Source organism: Vipera berus (genome assembly GCF_964194415.1).
Source record: "Vipera berus genome assembly, chromosome: 7".
Taxonomy (NCBI): Eukaryota; Metazoa; Chordata; class Lepidosauria; order Squamata; family Viperidae; genus Vipera; species Vipera berus.
In genome coordinates this window covers 3056472-3069351 of record NC_138209.1, presented here as the reverse complement: position 1 = coordinate 3069351, position 12880 = coordinate 3056472, and the positions used below count along the sequence as shown (strand labels likewise).

Below are 12880 nucleotides of genomic sequence, written 5' to 3'. Positions count from 1 at the left end.
AAGAACCACAAATGAACCCAACTGATGCATTGCCCATGAGAAGGGTGGACAATTTCCATCTGTAGCAAAGGCCCACCGGGTCCCACCAAGAGCCACGTTTCAAAAGATGGTCCCTAGTTTCTGATTCTCACTAGATCGCTCTAGTGGAAGGTCCTCCCTTAGATACTCAAGGGTGGCTGAGCCTCGCTCGACTTAAATTAAAATCACTCAACCTTTAACGAAAAACCAGGGGGCTGGGTAGAGTTTGGATACCACACTTTGACGTGGGGAGGGAGCAATCTTCCCACGCCAAGCGTGGAGAACGTGGATCCCAATCTGGTTTCAGAAGGTTTTTTTTCCCCAGAAGACAGCCAGATCTTCTCCTTCTCAAGCGAGACTGCTTCACTGCACCCCAGGAGAGTCGGCTTTGACTCATTGGTCAAAGATGAAGAAAAGACGCTTGTGTGGATTGGTTCCTGTTTGTGACTTCAGCACACGTGCGGGGTTTCTTGGAGATGGTTCAGGGTGGACTCTTCCCCTGGATGGCCCACACTTGCTCACTTGAAAGACATTCACAGACCAGCTCGAGGGGCGAGGATTTCTTTCCTCTCCTCTTGCTACAAAGTCGATGCGGAGGAAGATGGCGGTGGGTGGGACCACCCTTCCTGGAGTCCCACATTGGAAAATCGAAGACCGAGCAAGCCCCACGGTGGGCGGTCTTGCGCAAGGCTTCCGTCTGGCTCACATGGCCATCAGGAGGACAGTACTGGTGGCCGTGGAGCTCCACACCATCATCCAGAGGTCAAGGGTCAATGTCAGGGCAGAGTCAGACGCTCCGGGCCCAAGGTGGGACGCATCGCGCAACGGATTCTCTTCTGCAGGCACCTAGAAGAACAAGCAGAGTGACGGTGAGCGTGAGGAGATGGGACTCGCCGGTTCCCAGCGGGGCGTGGGGCGGAAGGAGGAAGCAAAGATCAAGGAGACGGAGACGGAACCTCCGACCGAGAGGAAGGAAGTTCAGAGGAAATGTTAGAAAGTAGGGCCGAATTACAAGGGTTCTGTTAGTGACCGTCCGAAGTTACGACAGCCCTGCAAAAAGTGACTCCGTGCCGATTTTCACCCTCATGACCGTTGCAGCGTTCCTGGGGTCACGTGTGGAGTGGAACAGAACAGAACTGAATAGAGAACAGACAGAATAGTACAGCGTAGACTAGAACAGAACAGAACAGAACAGAAAGGATAGGATAGGATAGGATAGGATAGGATAGGATAGGATAGGATAGGATAGGATAGGATAGGATAGGATAGGATAGGATAGGATAGGAAAGAGTAGATAGATAGATAAATAGATAGATAGATAGATAGATAGATAGATAGATAGATAGATAGATAGATAGATAGATAGATAGATAGATAGATAGATAGATAGATAATGGATGGATGGAAGGATACGATAGGAAAGATAGATAGATAGATAGATAGATAGATAGATAGATAGATAGATAGATAGATAGATAGATAGATAGATAGATAGATAGATGATGGATGGAAGGATAGAAAAGAGATAGATAGATAGATAGATAGATAGATAGATAGATGATGGATGGAAGGATAGAAAAGAGATAGATAGATAGATAGATAGATAGATAGATAGATAGATAGATAGATAGATAGATAGATAGATGATGGATGGAAGGATATGATAGGAAAGAAATAGATAGATAGAGATAGATAGATAGACAGACAGATAGATAGATAGATAGATAGATAGATAGATAGATAGATGGAAGGATACGATAGGAAAGATAGATAGATAGATAGATAGATAGATGATGGATGGAAGGATAGAAAAGAGATAGATAGATAGATAGATAGATAGATAGATAGATAGATAGATAGATAGATAGATAGATAATGGATGGATGGAAGGATACGATAGGAAAGATAGATAGATAGATAGATGATAGATAGATGATGGATGGAAGGATATGATAGGAAAGAGATAGATAGATAGACAGATAGATAGATAGATGGAAGGATACGATAGGAAAGATAGATAGACAGACAGACAGACAGACAGACAGACAGACAGATAGATAGATAGATAGATAGATAGATAGATAGATAATGGATGGATGGAAGGATACGATAGGAAAGATAGATAGATAGATAGATAGATAGATAGATAGATAGATAGATAGATAGATAGATAGATAGATAGATAGATAGATAGATGATGGATGGAAGGATAGAAAAGAGATAGATAGATAGATAGATAGATGATGGATGGAAGGATAGAAAAGAGATAGATAGATAGATAGATAGATAGATAGATAGATAGATAGATAGATAGATAGATAGATAGATAATGGATGGATGGAAGGATACGATAGGAAAGATAGATAGATAGATAGATGATAGATAGATGATGGATGGAAGGATATGATAGGAAAGAGATAGATAGATAGATAGATAGATAGATAGATAGATAGATAGATAGATAGATAATGGATGGATGGAAGGATACGATAGGAAAGATAGATAGATAGATAGATGATAGATAGATGATGGATGGAAGGATATGATAGGAAAGAGATAGATAGATAGATAGATAGATAGATAGAGATAGATAGATAGATAGATAGATAGATAGATAGATAGATAGATAGATAGATAGATAGATGATGGATGGAAGGATATGATAGGAAAGAGATAGATAGATAGATAGATAGATAGATAGATAGATAGATAGATAGATATAGACAGATAGATAGATAGATGGAAGTATTTAATTTAATTTAATTTATTATTAATATTTCTATACCGCCCTTCTCCCGAAGGACTCAGGGCGGTGTACAGGGCAAGAATAAAACAAGAGTTACAAAAATTAAAAGATAATTAAATACATGCCCATAAAAACAGTTGATACATTAATAAAAACCCCAATAAAATGATAATAAAAAACCCCATACGATAGGAAAGATAGATAGATAGACAGACAGACAGACAGACAGATGATGGATGGAAGGATAGAAAAGAGATAGAGATAGATAGATAGATAGATAGATAGATAGATAGATAGATAGATAGATAGATAGATAGATAGATAGATAGATAGATAGATAGATAGATAGATAGATAGAAGGAAGAGTACGGTGGGGTAGGGTAGGATAGGACAGGAGAGAAGATTAGAGTAGACTAGATTAGACTGAAATAAGACAGGACAGGATAGAGTAGAATAGATGAAGGGTCTTCAAACTTGGCCCTTTTAGGACTTGTGGACTTCAACTCCCAGAATTCCTCAGCCAGTAGTTTCTCCTACTCTTGAAAAGCAGGCAAGGAGCGAGCTCCAACATCTCTCTCTCTCTCTCTCTCTCTCTCTCTCTCTCTCTCTCTCTCTCTCTCTCTCCCTCTCATTCTCTCTCTCTCTCTCTCTCTCATTCTCTCTCTCTCTCATTCTCTCTCTCTCTCTTACTCTCTCTCTCTCTCTCTCTCATTCTCTCTCTCTCTCTCATTCTCTCTCTCTCTCTCTCTCTCTCTCTCTCTCCCTCTCATTCTCTCTCTCTCTCTCTCTCTCATTCTCTCTCTCTCTCTCATTCTCTCTCTCTCTCTCACTCTCTCTCTCTCATTCTCTCTCTCTCTCTCTCATTCTCTCTCTCTCTCTCTTACTCTCTCTCTATCTCTCATTCTCTCTCTCTCTCTCTCTCTCTCTCTCTCTCTCTCTCTCTCTCTCTCTTTTCAGAAACAGGACAAGGTGCCCGTGTGCTGCAGAAGAGCTGAACACCGGAGAATTTGGATTTAATTCTCAGCATTTAACATTAAACTGGATGCCACCCGGAGCCCAACTCTAAGGTAGATGGGTGGTTAAGAAGTGTGAGATATAAATAAGTTGAAACAACTTTGAGACTGTTCGTAAGGAAGCGGGGGGGGGGTCGTGGTCGAGGGCGGGGGCCCTGAGATCTGCTCTGCGACCCCTTTTATCTTAAATTTTTAGCTTCATGCCTCAGTTTTATACAAATAATCAGGGCTTTTTTTGTCCTAGAACTCTCAGAACGGAGTTCCGGCACCTTTTTTGGATGGAACCTTGTAGGGTAGGCAAGGCGGGTTGTATGACACGTGTGAGCTCCGGCACCTTTTTTTTTTTTTACAAAAAAAGCACTGCACATAATATTGTGTGTTTTTTTTAAAAATTAATTAATTATTATTTTTTTACCCTAGAGATACAGTTTGGAGTGGTAACAAGAGGGAGAATAAAATTCCGTATTATTCTTTTGGCTTTGACTTGTGCGTTCGGTTCTCCTCCCCCCCTCCCCCTTTGAACGATTTATTCAGTGCTTTTCGTTGCAACGAATAATTAACTTGGACCGACCATCACTGGAGAGAAATAAAAGGCGTAAACCGTATGTTTATTTTTTTTTCATCCCCGTTCGTTTTTTGTATCGTGCTTTCTTTTGTAGTTGTTGTTGTTTGGGTTCTGGGTAACTTTTACCGTATTGAAAAAAAAATGCTAATAACGTTCTAATAAAAATGTATTTAAAAGAAAAAGATTTTTTTTAAAAAAAAAAAGGAAAAAGAAGCTTTGGAGAAAGCAGAGCTCGGAAGCTTTTTCCCGCAGCAAGAGAAGCGCGAGAGATCAAACTGACGTTTGATAGAAAGGGAATAAATAAATAAATAAATAAATAAATAAATAAATAAATAAATAAATAAATAAATAAATAAATAAATAAATAAATAAATGGGAAACTAAAGGGCTATCTTTGTACCCTGGACACAGGCCAAGACAGACCAGGAGCCAAAAGGAGCCAAAAGGTGCTGTCCAGCACTACCATACCTGAGCTGCAATACTATGGTCTGTCCCCAGAGGACAGCAGAGGGTAAAAGGTGCTTTCTCTTTGCTGCCACCCAGAGGTCATTAGAATAGGATAGGACAGGACAGGACAGAATAGGGTAAGAATAGAATAGAATATAGAGAATGGAATGGAAATTTAGAATCGAATCGAATCGAATCGAATCGAATCGAATAGAATAGAATAGAATAGAATAGAATAGAATAGAATAGAATAGAATAGAATAGAATAGAATAGAATAGAATAGAATAGAATAGATATTGGAAAAGAATAGAATAGACTAGAATAGACTAGAATAGAATAGAATAGAATAGAATAGAATAGAATAGAATAGAATAGAATAGAATAGAATAGAATAGAATAGAATAGAATAGAATAGAATGGAATGGAATGGAATGGAATGGAATGGAATGGAATGGAATGGAATGGAATGGAATAGAAGAGAAGAGAAGAGAAGAGAAGAGAAGAGAAGAGAAGAGAAGAGAAGAGACCTTGGAGGTCTTCTAGTCCATCCCCCTGCTCAAGCAGGAGAACCTGTACCGTCTCAGACAAATGACTGTCCAGTCTCCTCTTAAAAACCTCCAGGGATGGAGCGCCCACGATTTCTGGTGGCAAGCTGTTCCACTGGTTGATTGTCCTCACTGTCAGGAAGTTTCTCCTTAATTCCAGCTTGCTTCTCTCCTGGATCAGCTTCCAACCATTGTTTCTCATCCTTCTCTCTGGTGCTTTGGAGAATAGTTTGGCCCCCTTCTTCTTTGGGGCAGCCCCCCAAATACTGGAAGACTGCTATCATGTCTCCCCTATTTCTTCTTTTCTTTAGACTGGCCAAGCCCAAGTCCACTAAGTGTAAGACTTTGCTTTTCTCCACTCTTCCTTCCTTCCTTCCTTCCTTCCTTCCTTCCTTCCTTCCTTCCTTCCTTCCTTCCTTCCTTCCTTCTTTCTTTCTTTCTTTCTTTCTTTCTTTCTTTCTTTCTTTCTTTCTTTCTTTCTTTCTTTCTTTTTCTTTCTCCTGCCCTCTTCTCATTTTTTTCCTTCCTTCCTTCCTTCCTTCCTTCCTTCCTTCCTTCCTTCCTTCCTTCCTTCCTTCCTTCCTTCCTTCCTTCCCTCCCTCCCTCCCTCCCTCTCTCCCTCCTTCCTTCCTTCCTTCCTTCTATCCTCCCAACATTTTGAGGGACACACCAAGATAAGAAAGAAAGGTACAACCAAGAAAACTGACTCTGGCTGATTTTGCCTTCTTTGCTTATTCTCCCACATCCAAATTATAGACTGCAGCCTTCAGCTCTGATGCTATTGACTGTATAACAATCCATTTTCTTGTCCAGGCTTCCTTTATTACAGGGTATTATTTTTCTTTAAAAAAAGAGAGAGAGAAAGAAAGAAAGCTGGAGGATCCATGTTCTTTAACGCTGGGTACTCGAATGCTCTGATGTTTTCAATTTTATTTGTTGGGATGCTGCCCACGGGAAAGACGCCCTGACGTTTATGTGGCTTTTCACCAGCAGCTTTTAACGGGGATTAGAAAGCAATCAGGAGGAAATTGAGGTTGATTACAAGGGATATAATCAGGTTCGCCAAAAAAAGAAATCCACTGGCTAGGAAGTAGCTTGTTACGGAGGAGGAAGACAAATGGCCGGAGGGCCTCGCTTCTCCCAAGGGCAGGAAAAGAGCGCCCAGAGGCTTCCGGAGATGCAGAAAACCTGCAAGACAGGAGGACGCTTTGAAGCTGAGAATATCAATCTACCTTGATGGTAGGTAGGTCGATAGGTAGGTAGGTAGATGGTAGATAGATAGATGGATGGATGATTGATAGACAGATAAGATAGACAGAGCTAGCTAGCTAGATGATAGATAAAGATAGATAGATAGATGATAGATGATAGACAGATAAGACAGGCAGAGCTAGCTAGCTAGATGATAGATGAAGATAGATGATAGATAAGATAAACATAAGATAGATAGATAGATAGATGATAGACAGATAAGACAGACAGAGCTAGCTAGCTAGATGATAGATAAAGATAGATGAGATGATAGATAAGATAGACATAAGATAGATAGATAGATGATAGACAGATTAGACAGATCTAGATAGATAGATGATAAAGATAGATAGATGAGATGAGATGAGATGATAGATAAGATAGACATAGATAAGAGATAGATGATAGATAGACAGATAAGATAGACAGTTAGCTAGATAGATGATAAAGATAGATAGATGAGATGATAGATAAGATAGACATAAGATAGACAGAGCTAGCTAGCTAGATGATAAAGATAGATGAGATATGATAGATAAGATATAGATAAGATAGATAGATGATAGATGATAGATAGATAAGATAGACAGAGCTAGCTAGCTAGATATGTAGATAGATAGATGATAGATAAGATAGATAGGTAGATAGATAGATAGATAGATAGATAGATAGATAGATAGATAGATAGATAGAGATAGATAGATATGGATGGATATAAATAGATGAGAGACGATAGACAGATGATAGCTAAACATAAGATAGAAGAGAAAGAGATAGAAAGATTGATAGACGAAAGAAAGAAGAGAGAAGAAATAGAAAGATAACGATCGATAATAGAAGAGCTAAGAAGAAAGGTAGATAGATGAAAGATATATAGAAAGAGTGGACAGCACACCAACAAAGTCACTGTCTTCAGCGTTGTAGTAATTTCAATCGGTCACTAAAGTAATAATTATAAGTCGAGGACTTCCTGTGTTAAACTCTTACCCTTTTCTTGGAAAGCTGGTCAAAGACCGTAAGAAAGAGACTTTGATTTTGACACCAAGCCGGGCTGTTCTCTTCCGCTTGCACATTCAAGGACCAGATTTCATGTGGCCTGCTCAGCACTGGATCACTCCTTCCCGTGGCTGGGCTCACACGAACTCCCCCCAACCAATGAACCCCCTCCATGACCCATCCAACCCACACGTGTTGCGTTCCCACAACCAAACCGCAAACCCAGGCTCAACGAAACGGAGCCTTGGGTACAAATGCAGCCCAAAGATCTGAAAGAATCCGGTGGGTCGGTCACCGAGCGGGCCCGAGTCCTTTGGCCTACCTTGGTGGGTTCCAACTGTTCCAGAATGTTCTCCTGGTGGGTGGCCTCCACTTTATCGGTGTTTCTCTCCTGCTTTCTCATCTGGGTGGTGGGTGAGGTGGACGGACTGGAGGCAGCGCTCAAATAGGTCCCGTTGCCGAAGGCCTGGATGGCATTTTCTGAAGGGAAGGAGAAAAAAGGGGGTTGTGAGAGCCACACAACCACCACACACCCCAGCTGAAATCAGTTGTGCATCCAGTTTGTGGTCACCACGTTGCAAGAAAGATGCCGAGAAGAGTAAGTAAGAAGATCTGGAGACTAAAACATACGAAGGACGGTTGCAAGATTTGGGAATGGCCAGTCTAGTGAAAAGAAGGACTAGGGGGGGGGACACAATAGCAGCATTCCAGTATTTGGGGGGCTGCCACAAAGAGGAGGAGGGGGGGTGTCAACTTATTTTCCAGAGCTCCTGAAGGCAGGATAAGAAACAATGGATGGAAACAAATCAAGGAGAGAAACAACTTAGAACTAAGGAGAAACTTCCTAACGGTGAGGACAATTAACCAGTGGAACACCTGGCCACCAGATGTTGTGGGTGCTCCATCACTGGAGGCTTTTAAGAAGAGACTGGACAGCCACTTGTCTGAGATGGTACAGGGTTTCCTTGCCTGAGCAGGGGGTTGGACTAGAAGACCTCTAAGGTCCCTTCCAACTCTTATTTTGAATTGGAATCCTTCCACATAGAAAGTTAGCATATCTGGGAAATGGGCTACTGCTTCTGCTAGATAGAGAGACCAGTTAGATAAGAAGCTAGATAAGGAGGCCAATTTCCATGAACACATAGTATATAGCAGGGGGTCTTCAAACTTGGCCCTTTTATGACTTGTGGACTTCAACTCCCAGAATTCCTCAGCCAGGCACATAAAAGGGCCAGGTTTGAAGACCCCCTGGTATATAGGATAACAGAATTGGAAGGGACCTTGAAGGTCCTCTAGTCCAACTCCCTGCTCTGGCTGGAGCCACTATAGTCTTTCAGACAAATGGCTGTCCATTTCTTGAAAATTTCCACTGATGAAACATCCAGATCTGGTGGCAATCTGTCCCGCTGGTTAATTGTTCTCACCGTCAGGAAATCCCTCCTTAGTTCTACATTGGGTCTCTTCTCGATTTCAGGTAGTCCTTGACTTACGACCACAATAGAGGCCAAAATTCATATTGCTAATCAAGTCAGTCGTTGAGTGAGCTTCGCCCCATTTTGTAACCTTTCTCACCACCGTCGTTAAGCGGATCGCCACAGCTGTGAAGTTAGCTGCACGGTTGCTAAGTGGACCTGGCTTCTCCCACTGACTTTGCTTGACAGGAGGTCGCAAGAGCGGATCATGTGACCCCCGGGACACTGCAAACCATCATAAAGATGAAGCAGTGGCCAAGCTTCTGAATTTGGATCATGTGACCACGGGGATGCTGCAAGGGTCGTAAGTGTGAAAAACCATCCTAGGTCGCTTTTTCCCCAGTGCCATTGTCACTTCTGAATGGTCACTAAATGAGCTGCTGTAAATCAAGGACCAGTTGCAGTTCCCATCCCTCGCTTAGGGAACAGCTGCTCAAAAGGGGACAACCAGCCTGTCTGGGTGGCAAAGTGTCACACACACACACACACACACACACACACACACAGAGAGACACACAAACACAAACACCCGAAGATGCTGAGACTAGCCTGCTGTCCTTCCGGCTTCAATCCCATCACCTTGCCTTGAGGCTGGATCGTTTGGTACCCTCGATGGGCTTTGATGGATGGAGACGTATTCCCATGTGGGATGAGGCTGTCGTCCCCCCCACCCCCACCTCACAAGGCTCCCTTCTTTCATCCTCAAGGAGACACCAGAGATTTGTGGCAGCACACACACGCCTGCCTCTTTCCCAAGACCTGCTCTGAGTAAGCATCAGGAGTCACACCAGGCAGGACAGCAAATCTCCCCTTGGGAGGAAGGGGGAGGGGGAGGGGGGAGAGGAGAAGAAAGAAAGAGAAAGAAAGGGAGGGAGGAGGGAAGGAAGGAAGAAAGGAAGGAAGGAAGGAAGGAAGAAAAAAAGAAAGGAAGAAAGAAAGAAGGAAAGAAAAAAGAAAGAAAAAGAAAGAAAGGAAAGAAAGGAAGGAAGGAAGAAAGAAAGGAAGAAAGACAAAGGAAGGAAGAAAGAAAGAAGAAAGAAAGAAAGGAAAGAAAGAGAAAGGAAGGAAGGAAGGAGGGAAGGAAGGAAGAAAGGAAGAAAGAAAGAAAGAAAGAAAGAAAGAAAGAAAGAAAGAAAGAAGGAAAGAAAAAAGAAAGAAAGGAAAGAAAGGAAGGAAGGAAGAAAGAAAGGAAGAAAGAAAAAAGAAGGAAGAAAGAAAGAAGAAAGAAAGGAAAGAAAGAAAGAAAAAGTGGAGGAAAGCAAAGTCTTACACTTAGGCAGGAAAAACCAAAGGCACAAGTGCAGACTGGGAGAGGCCTGGCTTAAAAACAGCAACTCTGAGAGAAACCTCGGAGTCCCAGTGGACGATCACTTGACCACCAGCCAGCCGTGTGCAGCAGCAGCCAAAAAGGTTAATACAATCCTGGGTTGCATAAACAGGCATAGAATCAAGCTCAGGTGAAGTATTAGCGCTGCTTTACAAAACCCTAGTGAGACCATACCTGGAATACTGCAGCCAATTTTGGTCACCATATCAGAAAAAAGACGTCTCTCCCCACCATACAAGGCTCTCTTCTTTCATCAAGAAGAAGGAGGAGGAGGAGGAGGAGGAGGAGGAGGAAGAAGAAGAAGAAGAAGAAGAAGAAGAAGAAGAAGAAGAAGAAGAAGAAGAAGAAGAAGAAGAAGAAGAAGAAGAGGAGGAGGAGGAGGAGGAGGAGGAGGAGGAGGAGGAGAAGAAGAAGAAGAAGAAGAAGAGGAGGAGGAGGAGGAGAAGAAGAAGAAGAAGAAGAAGAAGAGGAGGAGGAGGAGGAGGAGGGTGGTGTCCTTGATGCTCTCTGAGCTTTGTTGTTTTCTTGCAGACCTTTCATGATCCAACTAGGGAACATCATCAGTGTGAAAAGGGAGTGGGGCTGGAGGAGGAGGAGGAGGAGGAGGAGGAGGAGGAGAAGTGTGGGGTCCTGGGTGCTCTCTGAGCTTGGGGCTTTTCTTGCAGACCTTTCATGACCCAACTAGGCAACATCATCAGTGCGAGAAGGGAGTGGGCTTTGCTTTCACTTTGCGGACTAGCCACGGCTTGCCCTGTCCGTCTAGTTGCCGGGAAAGACAGCCAACTGGAAAGGCCCTTTCCAAAGGCCCCAGCGCCCTCCCACCAGCCACCAAGGACCGCACTCCCAAGCAACGCACCTCCTCCATCGAACCGTCCCCAACCCGCTCAGCGAGGCAACACTTACGGAGGCAGAGGTTGTCGGTGAAAAGGTGTAGGAAACGCTCACATTCTTCCTGCCGGTTGCCGCTGGCGTTGCACGTGCACCAGGGCGCAATGTTGGCGGTCGAGTTGTCGATGTAGTTGGGCGTGATGGTGCTGCCTGCCGAGGGGAGGGAAGGAAGAGAGAGCAACTTTGAGAAAGCCAGGGAAACTTTTCAAAGTTTTCCCCCCAACGTGGCAACTTGGAAGACTTGCGGACGTCAACTCCCAGAATTCCCCAGCCAGCTGTGGCTGGCTGGGGAATTCTGGGAGTTGAAGTCCACATTATCTTCAAGAGACCGAGCTTGAAAAAAAAAACATCGTTTTGAAATGGCCAAGGCTGAAAAACTCTTCTGTAAAATATCTCTCCTACACGTCGATCAACCCAGCAGAATAGAGCCGGAAGGGACCTCGGAGGTCATCTAGTCCAACCCCCTGCTCAAGCAGGACACCCTATGCCATTTCAGACAAATGGCTGTCCAGTCTCTTTTTAAAAAGCTCCAGTACCTTTAAGTCAATTTCCTGGCACCCTAAGCCATCCCGTCGCTGGCTGAGGAATTCTGGGAGTTGAAGTCCACCCATCTTAAAATGGCCCAGGTTGAGAAACATTGCTACACAGGTAGTCCTCAACTTACAACAGTTCGCTTAATGACCGTTCAAAATTATAACAGCATTGAAAAAATTGACTTATGACCGTTTTTCACAGTTACGAACGTCGCAGCATCCCCACCATCAGGTGATTAAAGTTCAGGTGCTTGGCAATTGACTTGTACTTATGACGGTGGCATTGTCCTGGGGTCACACGATCCACTTCTGCGACCTTCTGACAAGCAATGGAGGAAGCCAGATTCACTTAACAACCGTGTTGCTAACTGAACAACTGCAGCGATTCGCTTAATGACTTTGGCCAGAAAGGTCGTAAAATGAGGCAAAACTCGCTTAACAACTGTCTCACTTAGCAACATAAATTTTGGGCTCGATTTGGGTGGTACGTTGAGGTCTACCCATGCGGCGTGTTTGAAGAAAAACCCTTTTATTTTATTACCAGCCTGAAAAAAAAATAGACATTTTTTTCCCCCGAAAGTACAGAACAAACTAGAAATATCGGAATGAATGATTAAAAAATAAAACCCAAAACCCCAAAAGAAAATTGTATAAACATGCTAAGCCTGTTACTTAGCTTTAAAATATTTAACAGTATCCTGTAGGAAGATTTTTAATGAAAAAAGAGAAGACGGTGTTATGAATTCCAGGCAAATGGATACAGATGGCAGCTTTTTTGGAAGAGCAGAAAATAATGTCTTTGCAAAAATGGATAAGTTATTTTTTTTTAAAAAAATGGGGGTTATATTTTTATAAATACTGCAAATTGGCAGTGCATACATTAAGGGGAAGTTTCATTTCCCCCCCCCCCTTTTAATATGCAAAAACAAGTAACAATACCACGGAGACCTTAGTTTTAAGTATTAAGCTTAAGATAGAAATCTTTAGCATAAAATAAATAATTTAACATTATTTGGGAGTTGTTTATCGGTGCCACACTCGGTTTTAGATGTAAAAAAGCTAAGCAACCTTAGGCTTA

At 42.7% G+C, this 12880-nt stretch overlaps 1 protein-coding gene across 1 annotated transcript in view; it reads right to left on the bottom strand.

Annotated features, from left to right (window-relative positions):
* Positions 1–720: 720 nt before the first annotated feature.
* The window catches only part of GFRA4 (GDNF family receptor alpha 4), a gene marked incomplete at both ends in the record, with an annotated part of 109438 nt that continues 97278 nt past the window's right edge, over positions 721–12880 (bottom strand). Inside the window, 3 exons of the mRNA XM_081333307.1 lie at positions 721–864; positions 7905–8062; positions 11285–11419. Of these exons, the coding sequence (XP_081189433.1) occupies positions 721–864; positions 7905–8062; positions 11285–11419 (437 nt within the window). The remainder of the gene's footprint in view (positions 865–7904; positions 8063–11284; positions 11420–12880) is intronic.